The following is a 24,775-nucleotide window of genomic DNA, read 5'->3' as shown; positions in this document are numbered from 1 at the left end:
TTTATTGATATTTACCCTGACAGTAAAAAGGCTTCAAGACAATTTGTCCCTTTGCTGCAGTCATTTCTATTACTCAGCTGCTGCTATTTTATCCCAAATGAATCCCAACTGGTAAACAAACAAACCATGTGGTTAAAAATGTATTTAATCAGTGTTTTAGTTTGTTTAAAAAGGCTCAATCCTGGGACGGTGGTCAACTTGTATGAAATATTATCAAAGGGCCTGATCAAGCAAAAACACTTACAACCAAACTCCTCACTGTAGATATTATTTGTGATTTTTAGTCACATGTTCTTATAACAGACAGAGAGTATGTGTAGATTGTAGGAAAATTTTCTGTTTAGACCCATTTGTGCTCAAGCTTTAACTTCCTGTGTAATGCTACTTCAATATTTCCACATAACGTTCTTTCCTCATGATGGATCTTATTTTAGAAGTGCACAATCTCTCCTACAGTAAAACAGCCCCATCACATGATGCTGCCTCCCCCATCCTGCACAGTTGGGATGATGTGCCCAGTCTTATACTTTTACTCCAGATGTAATGTTTGGGTATTATAACCAAACAGTTCCACAACAGGACATGCCTCCAAGAATGAAGGTCTTTGTTCCTGTGTGCATTTGGAAAATTAAGTCTGGCTTTTTTCTGTTTCTTTTGGAATAATGGATTCATCCTAGCTGAATGGCCTTTCAGTACAGGACACATGCCGCTGTGGATAATGACACTGTCTTACTAGCTTTAGCCAGCATTTTCACAAAGCCTTTGGCTTTTTTCTGGAATTGATTGACCGATTTCAGGCTAAAAAAATCATGTCTGGGAAACAGAAACCCATCTCCTTCCTGAGCGGTATGATGGTTGGACATTCCCATCATGTCTGCACTTGCATAGAATTATTTGTACAGATAAATGTGACACATTCAACCATTTAAATTTTTCCCAAGCTTGAACCAGACTTATGGGGCTTCACAGTTCTTTTTCTGACTTTGTCATGGTATCAAATAAGAAAGCAAAGAGTTCCAGATGTGGCCTTAAAATATGTTTACAGCTGTGGCTCCAATCAACAATTTCTGACAGTCTTTGGCTAAATTGAAACAAGGTTACAAAGAATCTTCAAAACTTCCTGTAACACATGGCTTCTTTTTTGTGTGGAGTGATGTGGGCACAAATGTGGAGTGCCCACTTAACTTTAGTCATCCTTTAAAAGCAAATGATGCTAAAATGGCATGATATGAAACAGAAAGTGCAAAAGTTTCTGTGTGATTGTGTTTCTGCTACTCTTTCATAAACGATAATTGTTATGAAGGATCAAGAACCTCTAAACTTTCAGCGACCTTTAATTTTTATGCCAACTCAAATCACCATTTAGAGCTTCCTTTTTTAAAACTAGAAATATAATTAGCCAAAGTTAGCTTGCTATTTTCATTTCCAGTTGGTCTTGGGATGTATTTGTGGACTAAGAGCATTATGAGACCAAAACAAAATCATTAAGTCTTCATATTTGCTTTGTAAATTCAATACAAAATTGATTTCTTTCATAACGAACTCAAATTGCTGAGTGTAATTACTTGATGCTTCTGTTTTTAGGCCTCTCATGAAGTAAATAAATAAAAACTACTTCAGCAGTTAAATGCCCTATGAATTTAAATGTCAGTATTTTTTGTAGCCGTTGCCCATTTCTGGTGCATAACATAACTTTTAAAGTTATAGTTTTTCAATTTGAGATTTTTATTTGCATCTTTTGCTGTGTGTTTCTTCCAAAATTAAGCTGTAAACGTTCTTCCAACTCTCACTTGTCAGTCAGAAACGCTTGGTTGTTTTCTTTCTTTCAGCCCTAATGCAGTTCTGCGGTTAAGGTTCAACCACTTTGCTACAGAATGCAGCTGGGACCACATGTACGTCTATGATGGGGACTCTGTTTATGCTCCTCTGGTTGCTGTTTTCAGGTGAGAAGCTCCAGATTGATCAGTCGAAATGCACACATCTAAATGTCACAAGAAAATGCTTTTTTACTAGTTTGCAGTTGGTCTGTTTCAGATTTATCATTTTTTGTAACATTTTTCGAGAAGTATTTAAAAACGCTAAATTAATTTGTGCATATATTTTCACAGTGGCCTGATCGTACCAGAGACACGAGGTAACGAGACGGTTCCAGAAGTTGAGACGACTTCAGGCTATGCACTGCTACACTTTTTCAGTGACGCTGCCTACAATCTGACAGGATTTAACATATTCTACTCGTAAGTATTTGATGCTAAGTTGTATTTCATCTGATAATTATTTGAACCAATCTTTTCTATTCATTTATTTTTATTTCCAGGATAAACTCTTGTCCCAATAACTGCTCTGGTCATGGGAAGTGCACGCCGGGGAACTCGGTCGCCAGCAGAGTATACTGTGAATGTGACAAGTACTGGAAGGGCGAGGCGTGTGACATCCCCTACTGCAGGAACAACTGCGGGAGCCCCGACCACGGCTACTGCGACCTCACCGGCGAGAAGCTGTGTGTCTGCAACGACAGCTGGCAAGGTGAGAGCCGAGGGGGAAGAGAAGAAGATGATGCTTATAAGTCAAAGTGACTTCTGCAAGTGGGTGGTATGTGAATGCTGATATAGGCCGGTATGGATTTTCGATTTTCACTATATGCTAACCTTGAGGAAAAATACAGAGGTCTCATGGTATTTACAAAAAAGTCTAAGAAGTAAGACATTTTCTTACTGCTTACATTTAGAATAAAATCGACTGTCATTCGTGCTATCTTAATTACCACATTTCTAATGAGGTTTCCTCTATAAAATTAAAGTATTTTTGTACATAGAGCACAAAATTATGATTTTGTTTAAAAATGAACCAGATCTGGATCTTCAGGCGCCAGCCTATTGTGATAACTGCCCTCTTTCAAAATGTTGACAGAATTTTTCTGCATCATGTGCTAAATTGTTGGTGATGTCATGAACAGTATGATACCAGGGAAGGCAGGAACAGCTGTGTTGTGTTATGACACAATGTAACGCTGATTGCTATCATGCTGATAAGCCCTTTGACTGCGCCTTATTACATTTTTCCAGCTGGAAGGAAGCAAAAGCTTTTGCATGATGGAACTTGACAGTAATTCAACATGCCCTTCAGTAACACATACTGATGTTTGGCATCTTCTTGCATTTGATTAGTTCAGGCTTATGTTCAGGTTTGGCTTGCTTGTAGTTGCTTGCAGAAAATATTCCTTCCATACAAGTACAGTTTGCATCTAGAAATGGTCAACTTTAGGAGCATGTATTTTATTTTTTTGCCTTGAAGTACGATACTCTGAAAAATACTGACATCACTTGATCTTCTTTACATTATGTTGTATTACAGTAAAAAACTTTGGTGTGTTAGATTCGCAGTTCTCCTATACTGTGTTCATTTTCAGTTGACAAATTGAACAATGCTCTTTTTATCTAACCCTGCTTTAAACTTTCATAACTTTATCCCTGACCTGTCTGCTGTGTTCCGTGATCTTCATGATGTCGTTTGTTCTCAGATGTTGTTCGAGGCCTTTGCAGAGCTGGTTGTATTTCTGCTGAGATTAAATAAGACGCAGGTTACAAAGTGTTACAAAGACCTTGTTGTATTGCGTTATTGTATTTTTAACTTGTATATTATAATGCCTTACCTCTCTGCTCTGCTTATCTCTGCAGGCCCAGATTGCTCGCTGACTGTACCTTCAACCGAGTCCTTCTGGATCCTCCCAAGCGTCAAGCCCTTTGGCACCTCTCTCGCCAGGGCTTCCCATAAGGCTGTGGTGCAGGAGAAGATCATGTGGGTAGTGGGTGGATACACATTCAACTATAGCTCATTCCAGATGATTCTCAAGTAAGTTTCTATTTAATACATATTTTTTGAGTTACCTAATCATTTATCTTCTTAAAATTAGGCAGCTTAAAGAAATAGCAATAGAAAACACTGTAAAAATACTTTGGATCTTTGTCTAGTTATTGATGGTACTTGCCAGAGAAGCCAATATCACTATTCTCTGAATTTTCTTCTGATTTATTTTGGAGAGAGCAGAGGTTGGTGTGGGCAGTTTGTAGTAGAAACTGCTTCTTTGGGGTCTTTGGTCCATTAATGTCTTTGTGTTTCCATCTGAACGGCTTTTTGTTGTCATTGACATTCTGCCCAGTGTTTATTAATCACCAGGTGTGATGATTCCTGATGTTCCTGCTCTGTCTTGTTTAAATAACAGAGCACTGATGTGACCAGGTGTTCCTGTTTATTGCACACAAGCTGTAAATTATGTGCACTCATCACTGTGCAGAGCCTGCAGCTGAACCAAAGCATTGTTTACTTCTTTACAAATAAAACATCGGTTGATGTGCTAGTGACCAAATCCAAACCAACATGAATGGAAAAAAGCCTCCATTGATTCTGAATGTATCAACCTATCATTCAAGGGTTTAAGAATATTTATTTACACTATATTAAGAAAGTGAAATGCATTATGTAGATTAATTACACACAGGCTGTTTTCAAGCTTTTATTTCTGTTAATTTTTCTGATTAAAGCTAATGAATACAAGATGTTTAAGATTTGAGTATTAAATCAAACCTATAAAACACATGTCTGAAACCAAAATATGTGTTTAAAGCAACTTCAGCTCACTACCTGCTTAGAAAGTATTTTCAGAAATCACTTTTAATCTGACAAACTAGGTTTATCGGTGCGTGTATAATAGTTGAACTTCTTCTTCTCGAGAGAGACTTAATTTCTGATCTGTTGTCCTAAAAAAATTGCTTACAATTAAATATGGTGCATTTGGAAAAACACCACAATAATACAGAATAATTGTATTATTTTGTAATACAAGTATTACAAAATAAAAAATACTTTTAAAATGAGTTACTTGCTTTTATTTCAAGCTGAACTCACATTGTACCTTTTGTCCAGATTTTTAACTATTTACTAGAAACTATAGGCAATTTTAATTTCTTGGAAATTAGTTGCAAGTGCAGACTATTTATGCCTTCTGTGCTTATTGTGGCAGTTTACATTAAGTTACATCTCTGTTCTTTGGTTGTATTGATGCTTTTCATACCATAGAAACTTGTCAGACTGCTTCTAGGTCTTTCTCGGAAGATTTTATCTCAAGGAACCTTCTGATAATTATAATGGTCAAAAATAAAACACAGGCAAAATGTCTCATGTTAGCAGTTCTGTCACATTCAAGCATATACTTGGGTACGTTCTGGTAGCAAAAAAGCAACCATCTCTCATATTACTACTCATTTATTAGATGGTATTGATTGTTATTGTTAGAATATGGGGTAACACTTTATTTTTTACTTTTAATAAACATGAAGGAGTCTTGATGTTTGACTTGTCATGAAGTATCATTTGGTAAATAATAGCATATTTAATGCAAAGTTGACACTTTTAATGGACTTTTAATATAAAATTTAATGTAACTTTGCACTAAAAGTGCAAAGTTTTATATTTTTATATTTTTATTTTAGTGCAGCCTTGCAGTAAAAGTGTCACTTTTACTGCAAATTTGCATATGTATTTTGGTGGATTTTATAAGTATTTTCAATGGGATTTCTTGTTACATGTTGTAGGGTTAGTTGACATGTGACGTTTGTTTCTGCGCAGCTACAATCTAGAGAGCGGCGTTTGGAATACGGTGCCCATCACTGGTGGCCCTGTGCCAAGATACGGACACTCACTTGCTGCCTTCCAGGTATCTAAACAACTACAGACACACAGGTGTTGCATTCTGCCATGCATAGTTGCTTTTACAGGTCTGACATACTTTAAATCACAGTAATTGTTACATAACAGGAAGCTTCATTCATCATATATAAGGAATGACTAAATCTACATTCACAAAGTGGGTCCATTTTTTATTTTTATTTTTTTGCTGAAATACTACTAATAAATTGTGATTGCTATTAGACTTTTGTGTGAACGGTTTACAACCCTAAAGCAACCTGCATTTAGAATGAATGTAGATGCTGTATACATAAATGATGATGGATTCATTGACTTTAAAGTTATCGAACAATGGGAGTTGATAGTGTTATCAAAACTCCATCCAGTGTTGGCACTTGAGCCATTCAGATTTACCATGTCTGGCTTCTTCCTGTGCAGAATTATGATGTACGTTTCAATGACATAAAATTGTCAGATACATAACAAATTTTACCTCAGGTGTTTTGGGCATGAAAAAGTCGGATACGAGTTGCATAGCTAAAAACCGTAGGTACCAGGGCAACTTGATTTTGTGATATTTTTGAATATTGTAAAAACAATATCATTTGAGAGTAAATCTCGCAACAATCTTTTCTTCCTTGATAGTCCGTATCCTCTCCCTCCCATACATTCTGTAACAAACCAATCAAGCTTCTCTGCTTTTCAGGATGATATCTACATGTTTGGTGGGAAGCTTGAAGCCAGCTTGGGCAACGTGACAGACGAGCTTTGGGTGTTCAACATACCAAGTCGGTCATGGCAACGCAGAAACCCCGTCGTTGGCTCGCCGGCCCAGGCTCATGTTTACGCTGTGGAGGGCCACACGGCCCATTGCGTGCAGCTGGACAGCGGCGAGACCATCATGCTGGTCATCTTTGGTTATTCCCCCATCTACAGCTACATCAGCAACGTACAGGAGTACAACCTGAGTAAGTCCCAGCTCCGCGGTAAAACCAGGCTCCGCTTTCTAATTTAAAAGCTCTTACACTGAATAGTGAAGAGTAATGGAACAGTCACTTTTTTCTGATTCAGTCAATTGATAAAATAATCATGAAGGTGGAAAACAGCATTAACTAAACAACTACAATAATCAACAGCATAAAATTTCATCTTGAACGTTTATGTCACATTAGGATGACAGAAAAACGACTGGCATTAATCATGTCTGATATTTATTTCACTGATTGCTGACTAATTGTTTCTGTCTGTTGCCGACTTGCTGACATGAAGAATAAATGGCAATCAGTTAAATCCAGACAAATATTGTCTTAAGATTTGTATTTTTTTCTTATTTTGTTTATGGTTAATACATTGCTTCAGTAAAGAATTTTTATTTGTTTTTTTTTTTTTTTTTTTTTGCACTACGCAGGTTAGTTTTCAGTCTTGCATTGCCTTGCAAACATTTCGCAAGGCAAAACCTTTTCCACATTTAGTCATGTTACAACCACATGATTGGAATTTTACGTAACAAACCAACACACAGTCATTTTCTATGAAGATAAATTTGTTCCAGTGTTACTGCAAGTATATAACATGTTTCAAAAAGTAAAATAAATAAAAAAAACATGCATTGCAAAAGTGAAACTTTGAAAATCATCTAAATTAAAAATGTTTTTAGAATAATTTATTATGTGTATGTAAAGTTGATTTTGTTTAATTACATTCCTTTCGACTAGTTTTACAGGTTCTGTTTCACTCTTTTGGGACACATTTCTATTTGTCTCAGTGGACATTAGAAACAATATTAGTATTGGTCAGCTTGGACTCGATGCTCTGAAGTGCTTCATAAATAGTTTTTCAAAATGTAATTTTGAAATATATATGTATTTTTCTTCAAGTTTCAATTTTGAAACGTATTCTTGCTTGCAATAGTAGGATTTACGGTTTTCAGTTAGATATTTACAGATTGCAAAGTTGAGTGAACGCTGTTGGAAATTATCTGTCAGTGTCAATGACAGATAATTTTATTGTAACACCATTGAGTCTTTGGAGTTTAACAGATTTCTATCAGGATTTCCCTATAATTATCTTCAACAGTCTTCCCACTACTCTGACCTGCATTTCCAATTTTATATCTTTCTTGTCACTGTTTTGTAATCAGTGGATTTGTTGAATTTTTTTTCTGACAGTAAATTCTTCTTCTTCTTCAAAGCTTTCCATTTGTTTTCTTTTCAGGATCCAAAGTGTGGTTGGTACCTGAGACAAAAGGTGCCGTCCCTCAGGGAGGTTACGGCCACAGCAGCACACTTGACAGCTCCAGCAACAGCGTCTATGTCCATGGAGGCTATAAAGCTCTCCCAGCTGGCAAGTACGGCCTTGTGGATGACCTCTACCGCTATGATGTGAACACGAGGACATGGTAAATCATCATAATCGTGTGCAACACGGTGTGCCACAGTGGCTTCTTGCCACAGCTGTCCCTGACACAGATTTGTTACGCACATTTCGCAGGTTCATTCTGCGAGAAAGCGGCTTTCCACGGTACCTGCACTCTGCGGCGCTTCTCAGTGGCACTCTGCTCGTCTTTGGTGGCAACACGCATAATGACACATCACTCAGCAACGGGGCCAAGTGTTTCTCTGCTGACTTCCTTGCATATGACATCGGTATGTTGGAATATGTTGAAAGAAATGTTTTTACTAAGCAGAAGCTAACCTTTTGTCTAATAATTTCTCTTAGTTTTAGGGAACGAGGAATTTTTTTAACACACAAAATGCTTTCGTTTATTGAAAATTGACCCAGTATTTATTCCTCAGCTTGTGACAAGTGGACAGTCCTCCCCAAACCAGACCTGCACAGGGATGTCAACCGCTTCGGCCACTCGGCTGTCGTTAGCAACGGGTACGTTTCTAAAACTCATGTATTCACTCCATTTCTCTACATGGCCGACAGGATTAGGAACACCATAATATGTAATAATTGAGTAAAATGCTATAAAACATAATTAAAACCACACTATATCATAGTAGATGGAAGTGTAGTAAAATCCTTGAACACATTTGAATCATTTTGCCTTGAATGACATGTAGGTTAATACTGAGAGTTTGAAAAGGTAACTAAATGACCAAAAGTTTGGCATTTATTGACACAGGTTTCAGTTTGAATGCATATAGAATCTATAAATTTATTTAGTATAATGATTAGGATGAACGTGTACAGTTTGTTTATTTCATAATACGCCACATGATTACATTGTCATTTCTAAAAAAAAGAGCTTACTGCAACAATTTGGCGCAAATGTAATAATGTTATTATGTAAGTGGAAGAATGAATTGCAAAATGCGTTCAAGGATTTTATTGAATTCTGCGTAGATTATTACATAATGCTATTTTAATCATGTTTTGTTACATTTTTGTGCATAGTGAAAGCAAATTTTAAACCTACTTGAGTTTAAATTAGTGTGAAACATTATGTCAAGTGGCATAAAATCTTAGTGGAATGTTTTTAATAACTCTGTTTTGGCCTTTTGCTTGTGAAACTTGTTTGTGTTGGTTATCTTGGTGTATAATTAAATGAAGTGGTCTGTCTTCTCTGTCAGGTCTATGTATGTGTTCGGGGGCTTTTCCAGTGTCCTGCTGAATGACGTGCTCGTGTACCGGCCTCCCAGCTGCCAGGCCTTCATGGCAGAGGAGGGGTGTGTGAAAGCCGGCCCGGGGGTCCGTTGCATCTGGAGTAGAGGCCGCTGTGTCCCCTGGGAGCCCAGCATGCCCAACGGCAGCTTCTCTCCAGTACCTCTCTGCTCCGATAAAACAGGTAACACCGACCAACAAATCACGCCGTATTTTCACAATATTTAGTCAATTCAGGAAAAAACTCACTCCAAATAATTCATTTGTTTTCTTTATAGTGACAGTGGATGAATTGTGCTATAAGTTCTCGGACTGTGGGAGCTGTGCGGCAAACACCAAAGGCTGCCAGTGGTGTGATGACAAGAAGTGTATATCTGCCTCCAGCAACTGCACCACTGTAAGTGTATCAACAGGGGGCAGCAAAGCACTTTAATCCAGCTTGTTGAAACACACATGTACACAACATATTTTCCTCCCCAAGATTTTCCAAACAGAACATGCAAGTTGTGAATATTTATAGCTGTTTACTAAGCCGTTCCCCTGTCCAATCCACTACATGATGGCAGACGCTGGACGATACTGTTGAACGAGTTAATTTCACCAAACAGATGCAGCCTTTCCCTCATTTTATCTTGAAATTACAGCCACTCTTCTTTTCACCCTTGCCCTCTCTCTGCCCTGCTTCCAGGGCGTGAAGAACTTCACTGAGTGCCCGGTGCGCATCGAGCAGGTGTGCAGCAAGCTCGCCAACTGCAAGAGCTGCTCGCTGAATCTCGACTGTCAATGGGAGCAGAATCACTCACAGTGCCACTCTTTGCCTGGTAAGCCTGACAGTGGAGCATAAAGAACACTAATGCATGCATGGGATGCTGATCAGATGTTTTTTTTTTTTCTCCCACATTTGAGTGAAAGATGTTTTCCTTGTTGGAAATTACAAATAGATCCGTTGACTTTCTCTGCTAAATACGTAATTTAGGCAGATACTCTATGAATTTAGCCGTCAGGGTTTAGCTCACGTAACTTGAATAAGTAAGTCTATCTGTGGAGTGAATGTTTTAAACACAGCAGAAGAGATTTTTATTTTTTGGTCTTTTTGTAAATGTGTTTTTCAATCTGTCATCCTGATGTTGTTTATCAGCTTTGCCAGTGCATTTAGTTTACCTCTCAGCTACTTCCTCCCACCCAGCCCTGTTGTTGACGTCGACAGAATCTGAAGAAATGGTGCTGTCACTTTATCCGTAATTTTCAGCTCATGAAGAGTTGTCGCCTGAGGGGGACTGCGGTGGGAGCTGCAAATAATATCTGTTTAACATGTGTGTGTGCGTGTGTTTGTGCGCTGCGTGTGTGTGCGTATTTGTCGTGCATGAAAGAGACTTGCCGATCACACACACACAAAAAGCCCATCTAAGACCAATGGATGCAAATTAGAAAATTAAATATACAGCACACATTGAGACTTTAATGTTAATTTTTCCCCTCAACTTTACTAACTAAATGAAGCTCAACTTTTTTTGTGGACAAATGTTGAACTGAAATGATAGTAAAGCATCATAGTGGAATGATAATTTTGATTATGTTCCTATCTTCTAGCCCAGCAGTGCAGTGAGGGTTGGAGCCAGGTGGGAGATGCCTGTCTGAGGATCAACTCCAGCCGTGAGAGCTACGACAACGCCCAACACTACTGCAAGAACCTCAACGGCAACATTGCCTCACTCACCACCTCCAAGCAAGTCAACTTTGTACTTGAGGAGCTTAAAAAGCTTCAGCAGCAAGAGAAGGTAAAGATAAAATTAAAAATTCACAGTTTGAGTAAGAAAGGTGATTCTCATAGTGATTTAGGAATTAGTTTTTTTCATTATATAGTATAAAATATTGATTTTGTTTCATCAAGAATTCTGTTGCATACATTTCTATTTATTGTGGGTTGTTTCAAATCCGCACAGCCAAAATTATTCATATAGACTTGTATATATGTATACATGCACTCCCACTGAGATTTACTTAAAAATCCATTAGCAACATGATCTCATGCTTTTGTTGTAATCACCAAGCTTCTTTTTCCCAGAAAGCTGTGATGCTATGTCCACAAATTTTCATTTCCAGAAACTGAATGTTAGTCTGCAAGGTTTGATTGATTAGTTTCTGTTTTAAGAAAGGATTTATTGATCTCTCTATTTACATTGTAATTATTGCACGGATTTCCTTAATTTTGGGTGATCAGTGATTGACTGATACTTGCATGAGAGACCAATTTTTTCTTCCTCTGCATAGGTCTGGAAATCAGCCACCATTCCTTTTTTGCTCTGCAATAAAAGATCTGACAGGCTGGCCCACCTGGTTATGTCTAATCTTTTCATTTATTTTTGAGAGCACTTTTTGATGTTTTTCAATAAAATGAGACTGTAACGTTGAAGGTATATTGTTCCTATAATACCAGACAGTGTCAGTTTCAAAATAAAATTGGCATTGGTCAAAGTCGGATTCATCAGCACAAGCTTTTTAAAGATTGGTGATCGGCCAGAACACTTTGATCGGTGCACCCTTAAATCACGCCCATGAGTGTATTTAATATTATATATTCATGACTTACCTAAACGAGAACTTCTCTACCCAACGTTTTTACATTTTCTTCAAATATAATGTATAGATTTTTCATTTTTGAATCTCTCAATGTTATATTTTAAATCTCTTCATTGCCAATGAAAATTTGGGCATTTTGCAAATTCTTTATTTGACTTTACAACAACATTTTCTTTCAGCTGAAGAAGAGTTGAGAAACCCCGCTAATGAGTTTGTCATGCATGTTGTATTCATGAGGATTTAAATTGCAGTCTGTCTGCTTAGTTTCAAACTTTGCTGTTTGGTCCTAGCAGAACCTTGATGTGCTGTTCCACATTATTTTCCCATTATATTAAAAGCTGAATCCTGGAGGCAAATAAGTAATCATATCTGTGAAATTATGTTTAGCGGACCTTTAATGGCGTTTTTGCTTCCCAGGTGTAAATGGAGCAATTATTCCTATTATTATTATTTTTTTTATAATAGCGTGACTGAACAGCATTTGGAATATTTTTGTTTTTAAATATGCAGTAACTTTCAGCTCTGTTCCCACAGCGACTGTCTCCCTGGGTGGGCTTGAGGAAGATCAACGTGTCATACTGGGGTTGGGAGGACATGTCCCCCTTCACCAATGGCAGCTTGCGCTGGTTGCCTGGAGAGCCCAGTGACTCTGGTTTTTGTGCCTACTTGGAGGAGCCTCAGGTTTCAGGCCTCCGGGCCAATCCGTGCACTGCGACTGCTCATGGCCTCATTTGCGAAAAAGCCACTGGTTAGTGATAAGTATTGTCAGATCCTATGAAACTAAATGTTTTTACCTAAATGAAGTTTTCTTAAGGTCTCACTGTTTTGTGTTTTTGCAGGGAACCCCAATCAGAGTAGTCGTGGATCTTGTAAGAAGCCTTGCTCGTTGCACACAAACTGCGCCAACTGTACAAGCCAAGCAATGGAGTGCATGTGGTGTGGCAGCACACGGCGCTGTGTGGACTCCAATGCATATGTGATCTCCTTCCCCTATGGCCAGTGTTTGGAGTGGCAGACTGCAGACTGTATGGGTAAGTGTCTCACCATGCATTTAATCTTGGAGAGTCATCTTGGAAGTCTGACATTAATGCGAGGGACAATAAGTTCTCCTAGATTGGCTTCTGTAATCGGTCGATATTCATCACAGAGAGAGAGAGAAGAGGTTACGGGGAAGAAAACGGCTTAAAGTGGAAGGTGTTTGATTCACAGGGAAAATCGCATTAGTTTCTTGTGATTGACTTTGGAAGCTGTTTTGGCTTTTAATGGTCAATTACTTTTGCATATAAACTCATGGCCTACTGCTGGTGTCCCTGCTGACTGCGCTTTAGATGGACTCTTTACCGTAAGATGCCTTTAAGTAATCTTGTATGATGAAATAGTGGCTGGAGTGGAATGGAAAGTAGGCAAAAGGGGATTTTTTTTCTAGACACAGTGAATGGTTTTGTTTTAACAAAGGTGAATGTTGTTTATCTGTACTTGTGTTTTGTTAAGTGCTGCAGAAAATACAAAGACTCATTTAAAGAGGTAATGAGTGTCTGGTAAAAAAGACCAATGAAAATTTTGATGAGTGATTGAAAATTGAGTTTGACTAGTTTTAGAAACATGGGTCAAAAAGGTTTACAATTGTTCCTATACCACAATTTCTCATTTAGGTGAAATGCTGAAAGTGCAGTAGCTTGGAGACCTATAAAACCAGCGCCTTACCTCAGGATTTAAGAGCTTTGTGTTGGCTGGTTTCAGGCATTGAGCAGAAATATTTCCTCAGACGTTCCTGGATTCTTTACTTTGATGTCACCGTTTTATTGCACACTAGTTTTAAAAATGTTAATGAATGTAACTTTTTCCCTGTTACTTCTCAATAGTCATTATGCAAATTCTATACCCTCATTCTTGATGAACTTGCCTTGAGATAAGATGGGGTAGATTAAAAGAAATAAACTCTAGATTGTTTAAAAACTAGATTAACAGGGTTAGAAAATCTCAGCCAGAACTAGCTATGTCCTTTCTTAACCTTCTTTCAAGAAGAACATTTGTTTGTAGCCTCAGTTTAACAAATTTCTAAGTTATTAGCTCTTTGATTTTGATTGAGTTTTTGAATCTGCACGCTTATTCTCTTTATGGTGGTGTTATAAACTCCTGTTTCATAAACAAATAAAAGAGTATTTAATTAAACTTTAGTCTTACTCAAAGGTTACACACATAGAATCTACCATAAAAAAGAAAAAGCAACAAGCCAGATTATATACCAGACACATGCAAAAGAGAAAATACGTTTTGACTACCCAGCAGTAAGCTGATTGGGGAGCTCCTTCACCTGAAGGTCGACAAAACATTTTGGTTTGGTGGCTGGTGCGTGATGTATGAATTATTTCCACCGTTGTGTCACATTGAGAAAAATCTCTGATCAGTTTAGCGAGTAACAAATTTAGGGAGCCCAGGAATGCTGTCTCAAATTCATTTGTGTCTGCTGGTGTTGGGCAACACAGAGATTCTGTTTGCTGTGGATATTTGTCTTGAGGAATTAGTCTCTGTTGGCATGAAGGACAAGGAAGGTTGTTCTAAAAATTCCCTTTGTTTCCCCCTCAGGTCGGAAAGCTGTTTCGATTTTGAATTTGTGTGCTTACTTTCTTTGTTCTTTCTTTATTTTGAGTGTGTGCTTTAATGTATTGCTTAGGCTGGGTATTGTATATAAACGCATTTGAAACCACAAGTGCAGGAGAAAAATATGCAGCAGTGGCACAGATGATTACTGTGGTTTATAAGAGTTGTTGCATTTGGTGCTTTCAGTGGAGAAAATGCTATTTTTGCAGACTACTTGGACAAGTAGTTATTTGTTTTTCAGAAACATGGAACTTTTTACAACTAAAGAAATTCCTTTGACCTTGGAAAATTGGGCTCCCCCTCAGATCACAGAGTCAATTAGACTAAAAGTAGTTTCTGCATCAACATGGATTCTAAAAAACTGAATATACTAAAGTAAATTTCAAACATGCAAAGCCATATTGAGTTTATCTTGCTGCAGTGTGTTTTCCCTGCTTCAATTTACTGGAATGGTGTTTGAGCACTGTTCTTCTCTCCCTAAAGTTTGCTGCAGCAACATCTAAATCTTTGTCTTGTGCTGATTGCAAAATGCTGAAAAAACATGGTAATGAGGAACAACAGCTCTAAAGGAGCTACAGAGAAAAAGCTAAGCTAATTGTCTCACTTTGATAATTCACGTCTTGATCCTGCTGGTGTGTTCACAGTTCACTGAAGTGCTGTGCTAATGCTGCTATTCTCTCTGTTTTGATATGACTTGTTGATATTTTCTGTAGCATATTTCAGTGTGGTTCCAGAAAAGTGCATGCAAATAAGACCTTCAAAAGAAGTTCTCCAGACAGTGTCATTAATTTGTTTTCTTTTCTGAACATTTTTAAATTATATAAATTGTAGGCTGCTTTCTACAAACTCTCAGGTAGCTTTGTGATCGCAACTAATGGAGGTGATATCACACCCCAATTAGACCATTAGGTCTCTACTTCTGTGTTTAAAAAATAAAAATAAAGACAAAAAATATATCTGATCGCAGAAAGTCAGACTTTTTCTAACTGGATCAGCCCCTATCAAGATTTGTCAACCATATAGTTGAGTGATTCCAGTCAGGAACTGATTTTCTTGGTGCATAGTAGAACTGTAGGATATTGAGGAAATAAATGATATTGTGATTTTTTTCCTCTAACCCTGATATATATTGAATATATACATCAATATACACATATGCACACATATGTATACACATACACCTTAGGTTATGCTTTTGTGAATAGTACAACTATAATTTTTGATTGTATTCAAGTTATTCTTTTTTTAGGGCTGCACAACATCAGGAAATCTTGACCAGGAGATTTATTCACAATATATTGTGCAGCCCTCATGTTTGGCTATGACATATAGATAGAAGGCAGAACCCATAATTATTGGACTGACAAAATAACATGCATAACTTGCATGTTTTTGCAAGTACAAAACTATTTTATTTAATTTTTTAAAATAATTGACTGTCCATAACAAGGCAATACGGGTCTCCTAATAGTGTGGCTGAAAGACGTTAAACCAACAACCATTAAAGAAATTAGATTTTAGACATTTTAAAATTTGGAAACCCCAAAATAAATTTAAGCTCTCTGTCTTTGAATTGAAAGATGTATAGCTTAAATCACTCATTATGAAAATGTAATGCAACCAAAAGCTAACATTTCTGTCCTCAACCAATAGAAAATAACATAAGAAGCCGTTTTCACAAAGTTAATTGGCCTATTTTATTGTATCTTGAGTTTGTTATCTAATCTTTTTAAGACGTTATTTTGTTTTTGTTTTTTTTTGTAGACTCCTCCAGCCGTCACATTTGATCTGTGTAAATAGAGCTTTTTGTATTCCAACATGCTTTTATATTGTGACAAAGCAAGAGTCCTCATCCAAACGTCTTCTTTTTTTCCGAGAGCATTTTCCGCAGAAATCCTCCTCTTATGGCCTGTTGTGAAAGCAAACTTAAATGGCCTTACTTTGTTCTGATTGCTCTTGTGTTGTCATGGTTTCACACCCATTAGCGGAATAGCTGGAGATTTGTTTGACATAAACTGAGGTAAAAGCACTCAATGTTTGTCGTCTTAAAATAGTGGTGGCATTTCTCCGCTGAGGTGTCTGTTGAGTGGCCGAGTGGTGGCTTTGAAAAGTTGTCAAGCAATCGAAGTGTCCTTAAGAGTCTCTTCGATGCCAGAACAGCATTTCTCCTTCAGGTTTCTAAAGTTAGGGTAAAGTGCCACGATATGCAGCACATTTAATCCCTTTTCTGACACTTTGCTGAAATGTGAAAGTTTCAGTGTTTTCAGACGCATTCTCATCTGTCTGACTGTCTGTGGTTCGGACACCATCGGCCTCCTCATCTCTTTGTGATTAGTTTTCTTAGTGCCTCACTCTATAACCAGTTTGTGTTTTTGTGTTAAACTTCAGTCTTCTGAAACTTCAAGTGTTAGAAAAATTTAAATGAAATTTTGCAAGTAGGATGAGGTCTGTGGCAATAAAGGACATTCTGAAGCTGAATTTGTGTCACATCAATATTTCAAATCTTTGTGTGTTTTATCACTAAGTAGGGCAAATGTGATGTGCATTTATATTGAGCCGTCTCTCTTTTCTAGTCAATATTTTGTGCAATTTAAGTAGAGAGTCTTTTGGTTTAAGCATCTCCACAATGTTCTTTCTGGCCTGCCCACTGTGTTCCCCAGATTTCATGAATCTGTTTGTCGACTAATGTTCTGTAATTCGTACTGAGGTTTGCGGTTGTAATGTTAACATGTACATAGACTCAGAAAATATAAATACTTTAACAAGACAGCTATAAATGAAAATCCACTGTTGAAAAAAACACTGCAAAAACACAAAGTCTTAGTAATCTTTGTTTCTGGAGAAAATATCTTATTGTACTTGAAATAAGACACAGTGAACTTACAAGTAGATTTTCAGCAAGATATAGGAGCTTATATAAGTAAATAATTCCTTAATATTGATGAATATTATTATTATAAGTGAAATCTGCCAATGTAACAAGTATTTTTTGTTAAGGAATTATTTACTTAAAATTAGCCCCTATATCTTGCTGAAAAGTTACTTGTAAGTAAGCATTTCAAGTGCACTAAGATACTTGCACTATAAAGTAGACCAAAAATACTTATTTTTGCAGTGAATATCAATTACAGCAATGAGTTAAAGCATATGAAATAGTGACTTTATGCTTCTTTTCCCCTCCAGCTCAGAACTGTTCTGGACTGCGGACGTGCTCCCAGTGCCTGGACCAGCCGGAATGTGGCTGGTGTGGGGACCCCAGCAGCACAGGGAAGGGCCTCTGCATGGAGGGCTCCTATCGGGGGCCCATGAAAAGAGTGGCAAAGCAAGGCCAGCAGACCCAATCCCAGGACATGAACCTGGAGCCCGCCAGCTGCCCCAAAGACAAAGGCTTCGAGTGGGCCTTCATTAACTGCCCTGGTGAGTAAGCTACACCCTGTGCCGTCCTGTTAAAGTTCTAGTATATCTGCTGCATTATTGGGTATCGATTCTTGGTTTTTGATTTTTGTTTGAAAATGATATCGCCATACTGGAATCCTGTTTCAGCTGCAGAATGCAACTAATACCTCCCTGATGACTCTGTGTAACCTTATGCTACTATTTCTTTTTTAATGTGACCTCTTTGTTCGCTTCTTCTCTATACATTAGCGGATGATAATAATATACCCTTTTGAAAGTGGTAATTTGATCATCTAAATGGTGCTTCCGCTGCAGATTATTGGAAAGCTCCGCATTAAAGTGAACGGCAATGACCTAATTTTCTAAAGTTTTATTTATTCCAGTTGTAGATGTTAAATTAAAAGTTGTTCAAATAAAGCAAATTCCAAAGGACAGCACTGATTAAAAAAATAATTGATAGGACTTTGCAGACACAAGTTGTTGACAGCACTAACAGGTTTCTATCATTTCTGGGGAACAACGACAACCGCTGTTGCAAAATGCCTAATTCCAAATCGACGCCCACATGACACTCAGGTGTATTGAAAAGCATTTTAAAGTCGTCCATCTTCTGTCCGCCTTGTTTCTCACCAACACTTCCTTTTCTTGTCAGCATGCCAGTGTAACGGCCACAGCACGTGTGTGAACGGCAGTGTGTGCGAGGCGTGTCGCAACCTCACCACCGGTCCACACTGTGAGACCTGCATGCCAGGTTACCACGGAGACCCGACCAATGGCGGCAAATGCCAGGGTGAGTGCTGCGTCTCCTTTGACTTTATTTATTTTGTGCTTCCAGTTGCGAATATTTTCCTCTGAACCGGCGAACATAATCTGGACATGTTGCCCCAACGTTGGGTCTAGTTTTGAATCCAAACAAAGCATTTCAAGTTTGATTATTAAAAAAAAAAACTATGGGGTGGGATTATCTAAGCCAGGCTGGTTGAAGCAGCCTTTATAAACAGTCAACAGATTCACTCGTATTGTGTTGTTTTGAGGCTTGTGGAACATTCATATAAGCCAACCCAATATGGGAAATGTATTCTATTCAAATGTCCAGAACGTTGCAAAAATGACAGAAAATTAAAACATTTCAGTTTGGAAATGTAAGGAATGATAAAATCAAGGATTTGTAGGAAATCTGTTTCATTGTTCATTTCTTTGCTTAAATTACTTTCATTAGAAAAATGTAAGTAATTTATGAGGTGAGTTTTACACATTTTCAGATACTTTTCCAACGTACACAATAATTTTCAGAGTGATCCAAAGTCACTTTGAAAACGGTGAGACAAGTTTCGACAAAAGCTCCTCATTTTCATTCCTTTTCCGATTGTTTAGGTGTGGTGCTCAGTTTTTGCCTTGTTTTGTAAGACGTTTTTATTCAGGTGAGGATAAAAGTAGATTTATATCTTAAGCCTGTTGCCAAATGAAGAAAATTATTCTTCAGTTGTTGCAAACTATACGTTCTACAGAGTGACTGCTTGAATGTAGATAATGATTATACTGTGTTCTCTACTAAATTTAAAGTGTAGAATTATTACAGTCACACCACAGGATTTGGCACTAAGTCAAAGGAATAACAGCAAAGCTGTCTGATGTCTTTCTGCACCTGTCAACTGAATGAGTTGAACATTGGTTGAACCACGGTTTTGCAGGTTCCTTGTAAAGATGAGATTTACTTCCCCCTCATGTGTTTTGACATGAAATATAAAAAGAATTCCTGAGAAATTATACTCAGGCATTTGCTTGAAGTATTGCATGCAGGAGTCACGCACACTCACATTCAAAAACATATTGCCGTGGGAGCTCTGTATTCCTAGAGACCATTTTCTGATGCATGTAATGTAGTTGTAAAGCTGCAAAGTGAAAATAAACAAAGCACCTTTAAAATTTTCTGGAATTTGTTCATTTTCTTCTGAAGTGAATCCAGACCTGTCATTGAAACCTGTCTATGACTCCACTGTTTAAATTGATGATTTCCTTCCTCCCAAACAAAACATTAAAAAACAGGAGTTTACACACACATTTCTCTTCAGACACTGAAATAATTTTCTCTTTTGAGTTGATCCAGTTGGATTATTGTATCTTTCCTCTTTCTTTGCATGATTTTAATTCACTTCATACTGAATTAAAACTGTCTGCATTCCAGAAACCTTTGCAGATTCTTGGCCCAGATTTCAATGATCAGTTTTGCTGATCAGATCATTGATTCAATAAAAAAAAAAAAGTGAATCAGACATTTGTTATTCTATTTAATTTGTTCACCTTGCACAAATTCATAACGAATGTCTTTTCCGGGCTTTTGGCAGAAGAAACATGTCCATTTCATATGTTGAGAATCCCATTTATTTGCTTTAAATCGTTGACTTTGTGCAACGCTATCTAATAATGAGCTCTTCAGTTATCTCTGTTGTGCATACACATTCCAGTGAGCACCAGAGGAAATTCAACTTCTGTTCAGAATGTTTATGTATTTTATCTAAGGGCACTTAAGAAAAACTCACATTTATTTATACAGAAATGTGTCATCAAATCAGTTCTACAGAATTATATTGCCAGAATCAAAATCATTTGAATGTAGCACAGATGAATTATATTATGATATAGTGCATTCAAATAAAGTTTGAATCATCCTGTCAGTCTTCGCTGCAATCCATTCTGGACAAGCAAAATGTGAGGAAATGAGCAAAAATTCCTGTCAGAAGTCAGAAAGAAGCAAAGCTGCTTGGGTGAGCTCATAAGACAAAAAACATTTAGAAAAACCAACTGATCCAACATTCAAGTTTTTGGTCTGTCTGAGGAAACCAGAGTCCCTGGAGATCATCTACACATGTACAGGCAGAACGTACAAACTCCTTGCTCAAAGACAACAGTGCTACCATCTGCTGCACCATGCAGTCTGCACAGAAATCAGTCAGATGAAAAACTGATTTGTTCAAGTTAAAGATCCAAAAGAAATCTTTGTCACAGTTTCGTCCAGTTGCTCCAAACTCAGCAGAATCTATCACAGCTTAAGGGTTAAATACTAGCAACTCAAAAGTTTCTTAATATTTAAAAATCTGTCATGAATTTGGTCTGCATATTACTTACCATTGCTAGCTAAGTGGCTCGATTATTGTGCCTTTTATGATGTCAACAAACAAGATGCGCTCAAAGCAGAAACATAATTTTTTCCTTCAGTATAACTTTTACACCTTTCTGTATTTTTGTGAAACCCTCCAGTAAAAATCTATACTATCCATATAGTTGGTGGAAAAAAATACCCATCTGGATGGTGTCTTTAAGTTGCAGTCAGTGTCAATACGAATACGTCGTAAAGCAAGAACTTAGAAAGTTTGTTAAAAGCATTCCAGTCATCTAAAATATTTATATGCACCATGTTAGAATTTGGGAATGGGGGTAGAAGGACCACTGACCCCTCAGTAATCTGTCTTCTCAGTGTTTTAAACTCAGTGAACTAAAATAAAGGGGTCTCTCATTTTCCTTCAAATGCTAACCTAAAAGCCTGCCTCTGTCAAAGCACTTTAGCAGCCAGTCCACCCATCTATTGCTGCACCTTTTCCATTTCTCACACATACGGAGTCTCAAACATACACAGCTGAGGGTAAGGTGTGTGGGGAAGGTTCTCAATTGTCTGTCAGATTTTTAAAGTTCACCCAATCTTTTGGGAAAGGCTTTTGTTTACCGTCGTTCCTGGATCAATATCAATTTCCGTCGTGTGTTTGATGCAACAGCGAGAATCCGGGGCCTAGCTTAGCATAAACAGTCCAAGAAAAGAACAAATGTTAAGGCTGTAGGAATGATGGGATGTGAATTCTCTCTCAGGTATTTTTCAATTCAAACATTTGTAGCAACTTCTTGTGGATAGATTATTTTGAACTTTCAGTAATCTATTTATAGATGTCTACTCTCTCTCTCTTCATGCTCGTTCTTATTAATCTTTCCCCCCATCTGTTCTTCACCTGTTCCAGCTTGTAAGTGCAACGGTCATGCAAACGTATGCCAGGTGTTAACGGGCAAGTGCTTCTGCACCACCAAGGGGATCAAAGGAGACCAGTGCCAGCTGTGAGTACAACAAATTCAGTAAAAATCTGAATCTAAACACACACTCTGGTTTATCTCTCCAGTTTTTGAAAGCCCATATCCTGGTTTTGGCCAAAATAAGCCTCACTTTGTTCTATGAACATCAGCTCAATATCAGGGTAAAAATAACAAATAAAAACCAAAGACAGGCTGACGATATTTTCTCAAAAAGCTTAAAACAAAACACTTGTTGCTGTTTTTAGAAAATATTGATAAAGAATGAAAGGTTATAATTGAAATTTAACTTTTTTAAAAAGAAATTAATGTAAAAATTACCTTCTATTTGATATTTTCCTATATTCTCAAGCTTGTTTCCATTACTTTGCTGATACTAGCCGTTTGCACATATTGTTACTCTTTTCAGAAAGAAGTCCACTCCTACATGACAGACGTCAAAATAACCAATATTTCTTAATTCCTGTAAAGCTTTTCCATATGGAGATTATGGGTAGCCTAATATCGCTTTTATTTAGTTAATTTCATTATAAAAATGGTTTTAGGGTACTGTGCGATCAGCTGCGCAAACAGACAAGGATGAAAACCCAAACTTGTCATTTTATCGTAAATCTTTCGATGAGGAAACATTACAGCATTTGCCATTGTTCTTTTTAGTTTTCGTTATCACGGTTTTTGAACCACAACTAGGCGTGCTGCTTCCACAGACTTGAACAAATAGAAGAAGTGTTGGCAAAACCAAATTGGAAAAATAAGCGCAGTTGCTCAGTTCAATTCTGCCATCCCTCGCTTCCAACGTCCATCAAGGCGTCTTTTGGGATAAATCGACATAGTTAGAAATGGTCAATATATGAAAATAAGAATGTTTTTCTTCACTAAATATCGAGACTATTACTAAGGTCTAATCTATCCTTTTGATCTTTTAGCCTCTCTTAACAAACCTGTTGGATTTGAGAAAATAGGTGGTTATGCCGTACCAATTGCTAATAAAATATGATATACTCTCAAGTTATTTTGTAATTTCTTTTAAAATGTTATTAAACTGGTTTCACAGCAACTGCTTCCTCACACAAAGTTTGACTTTGTGTCCTTTAAGTAGTTGAAGGCTCACCGCAGCTATGCAGGAATAGCCTTTTTTAAATACAATTTTTATAAAATGTTATATTATCCATTTACAATCTGAACAGACTAAAATTGGCATTCTTAAAAACATAGATGAGAAATCACCTATAAAAACCCCCAAAAACCTCAGTTTTAGATAAACTTCTTACTTAATTGTATGACTAGATAAGAAAATGAATAATTAAATATTCTGCATTAATGTTAGTATATTGAGGTCAGAAACAAATCTATCCATCAGGTTTATGTAAACAGCTCTTTGTGCATCAAAGAAAACCAACAAAATCTCATTTTGAGACCGTCTGATTGCCAGCCGCCCTGTTTCAATTACACAATGAGATTCATGTGTGTGATTAATTCTGTCGGGGTGATTCATGGCTCTCCTGACGTGGTGTTGAGTGTTGATGTCAGATCTCTGTGAACCAATCCCCTTTCCTCTTGTGGAAACCACAATTCCCGGATGCGGTGATGCTGCTGATTTGATGGGGGGTTGCATTATCGCCCAGAAAGTCCACATTCAGGGTGATTTGTGCTGATCCGGTGGATTCCAGCTGTGTGGGAGGGCCATTTCCTCTAAGCCTTGATTTTACAGCTGTAAGCAGGATAATGCAATAAGAGTTATGGATGGGTCACAGGGAAAGCTGAACAAGCATTCATGCTTTTTAACATAAAACGTTTTCCTTCTGAGTTATTTTGCACAAAGGCTGCCAATACCTGGCTGAAAATTAAATCTCATGCACTATCCTGTATTTCTATTTATCATTTTTACACTTATGTAGTTGCATTTTTGACTTTGCCTTTTTGAACTTTTCCTTTTTTGTATTGTAATTAGATATGGTTTTATAAAAAAAGTTCACCATTTTTCTTTTCTGAAATAATTCTTGAGTCAGAAAGTTCTATGCAAATGTAGATCCTCTTCTAAATTTGCATAGAAGAAGCTGCCAAAGCTTTTAAACTGTGTTTCAATATTTTGGCATTCAGGTAGGAAACAGTGACTGGGTCAAAGACGAGGCATGAACTTTTTGTGAATAATGTTAAAGCATCATGATATGCTGCTGATATGCAATGCTGATGTACAATATTGACGTTGCCATTTATTTTAAAATCTAAAATGCTTATACCTGTGAGATAGAACCTGAACAAAATCATTTTACAGTTCTTAGTCTTTGTAGCATTAATGTATTAAAACACAATACGTATTTTCTTCAGTTCCATTTTAACTAAATTAACAGTCCCACACTGTTGCATTAATTGAAGGAAAAAATAGACAGTTTCTAAATCTTCGGGGTTATTAATCGTACTCTGATTTGTTGGCCAAATTTTGACTTGACTTGTGGTCAGAGGGGCTGAACAAATGCATTTTAAGGACACCAAAAGGCCCTCTAGCCAAACCAGGGCTATTATTTTAACAGTAACAAACAATATGTTACATTATGTTAGCAGCTCAGCATATCATACTGTCCTCTCATTTTGGCTTATGTCTGATAAAACCAAGATAGATTCAAGGCAGATCTTGGTTAAAATGACCAAGATCTCCATGTAATGTTACTGCCCAGTTCTTTGAACAAATAATTTTAATTCAACTAAATTTCACACTTGTGAAATGCTTGAACAACAAACAATGTCATTAAATCTTGCTTTGTGGTTTCTAATGTTATTATTAGTGTTGAGGCAAACTATGAAGTATTGAAGGTAATGAAGAGGGGCTGCA

At 37.3% G+C, this 24,775-nt stretch overlaps 1 protein-coding gene across 1 annotated transcript in view; it reads left to right on the top strand.

The window, feature by feature from the left end:
- Window positions 1–24,775, top strand: part of atrnl1b (attractin-like 1b) — a 62,906-nt gene that overhangs the window by 4,514 nt on the left and 33,617 nt on the right. The window contains exons 3-20 of the mRNA XM_055022642.1: window positions 1,830–1,943; window positions 2,109–2,237; window positions 2,318–2,526; window positions 3,678–3,852; window positions 5,626–5,713; window positions 6,392–6,653; window positions 7,900–8,083; window positions 8,176–8,330; window positions 8,481–8,565; window positions 9,264–9,478; window positions 9,573–9,691; window positions 9,983–10,115; window positions 10,885–11,072; window positions 12,409–12,622; window positions 12,714–12,905; window positions 17,659–17,892; window positions 18,524–18,661; window positions 21,879–21,972. Of these exons, the coding sequence (XP_054878617.1) occupies window positions 1,830–1,943; window positions 2,109–2,237; window positions 2,318–2,526; window positions 3,678–3,852; window positions 5,626–5,713; window positions 6,392–6,653; window positions 7,900–8,083; window positions 8,176–8,330; window positions 8,481–8,565; window positions 9,264–9,478; window positions 9,573–9,691; window positions 9,983–10,115; window positions 10,885–11,072; window positions 12,409–12,622; window positions 12,714–12,905; window positions 17,659–17,892; window positions 18,524–18,661; window positions 21,879–21,972 (2,928 nt within the window). The remainder of the gene's footprint in view (window positions 1–1,829; window positions 1,944–2,108; window positions 2,238–2,317; window positions 2,527–3,677; window positions 3,853–5,625; window positions 5,714–6,391; window positions 6,654–7,899; window positions 8,084–8,175; window positions 8,331–8,480; window positions 8,566–9,263; window positions 9,479–9,572; window positions 9,692–9,982; window positions 10,116–10,884; window positions 11,073–12,408; window positions 12,623–12,713; window positions 12,906–17,658; window positions 17,893–18,523; window positions 18,662–21,878; window positions 21,973–24,775) is intronic.

Source organism: Poeciliopsis prolifica, unplaced genomic scaffold (genome assembly GCF_027474105.1).
Source record: "Poeciliopsis prolifica strain line A6 unplaced genomic scaffold, Auburn_PproV2 SCAFFOLD088, whole genome shotgun sequence".
Classification (NCBI taxonomy): Eukaryota; Metazoa; Chordata; class Actinopteri; order Cyprinodontiformes; family Poeciliidae; genus Poeciliopsis; species Poeciliopsis prolifica.
Note: the sequence above shows the minus strand (reverse complement) of the source record. Positions and strands in the feature narration are given on the sequence as shown.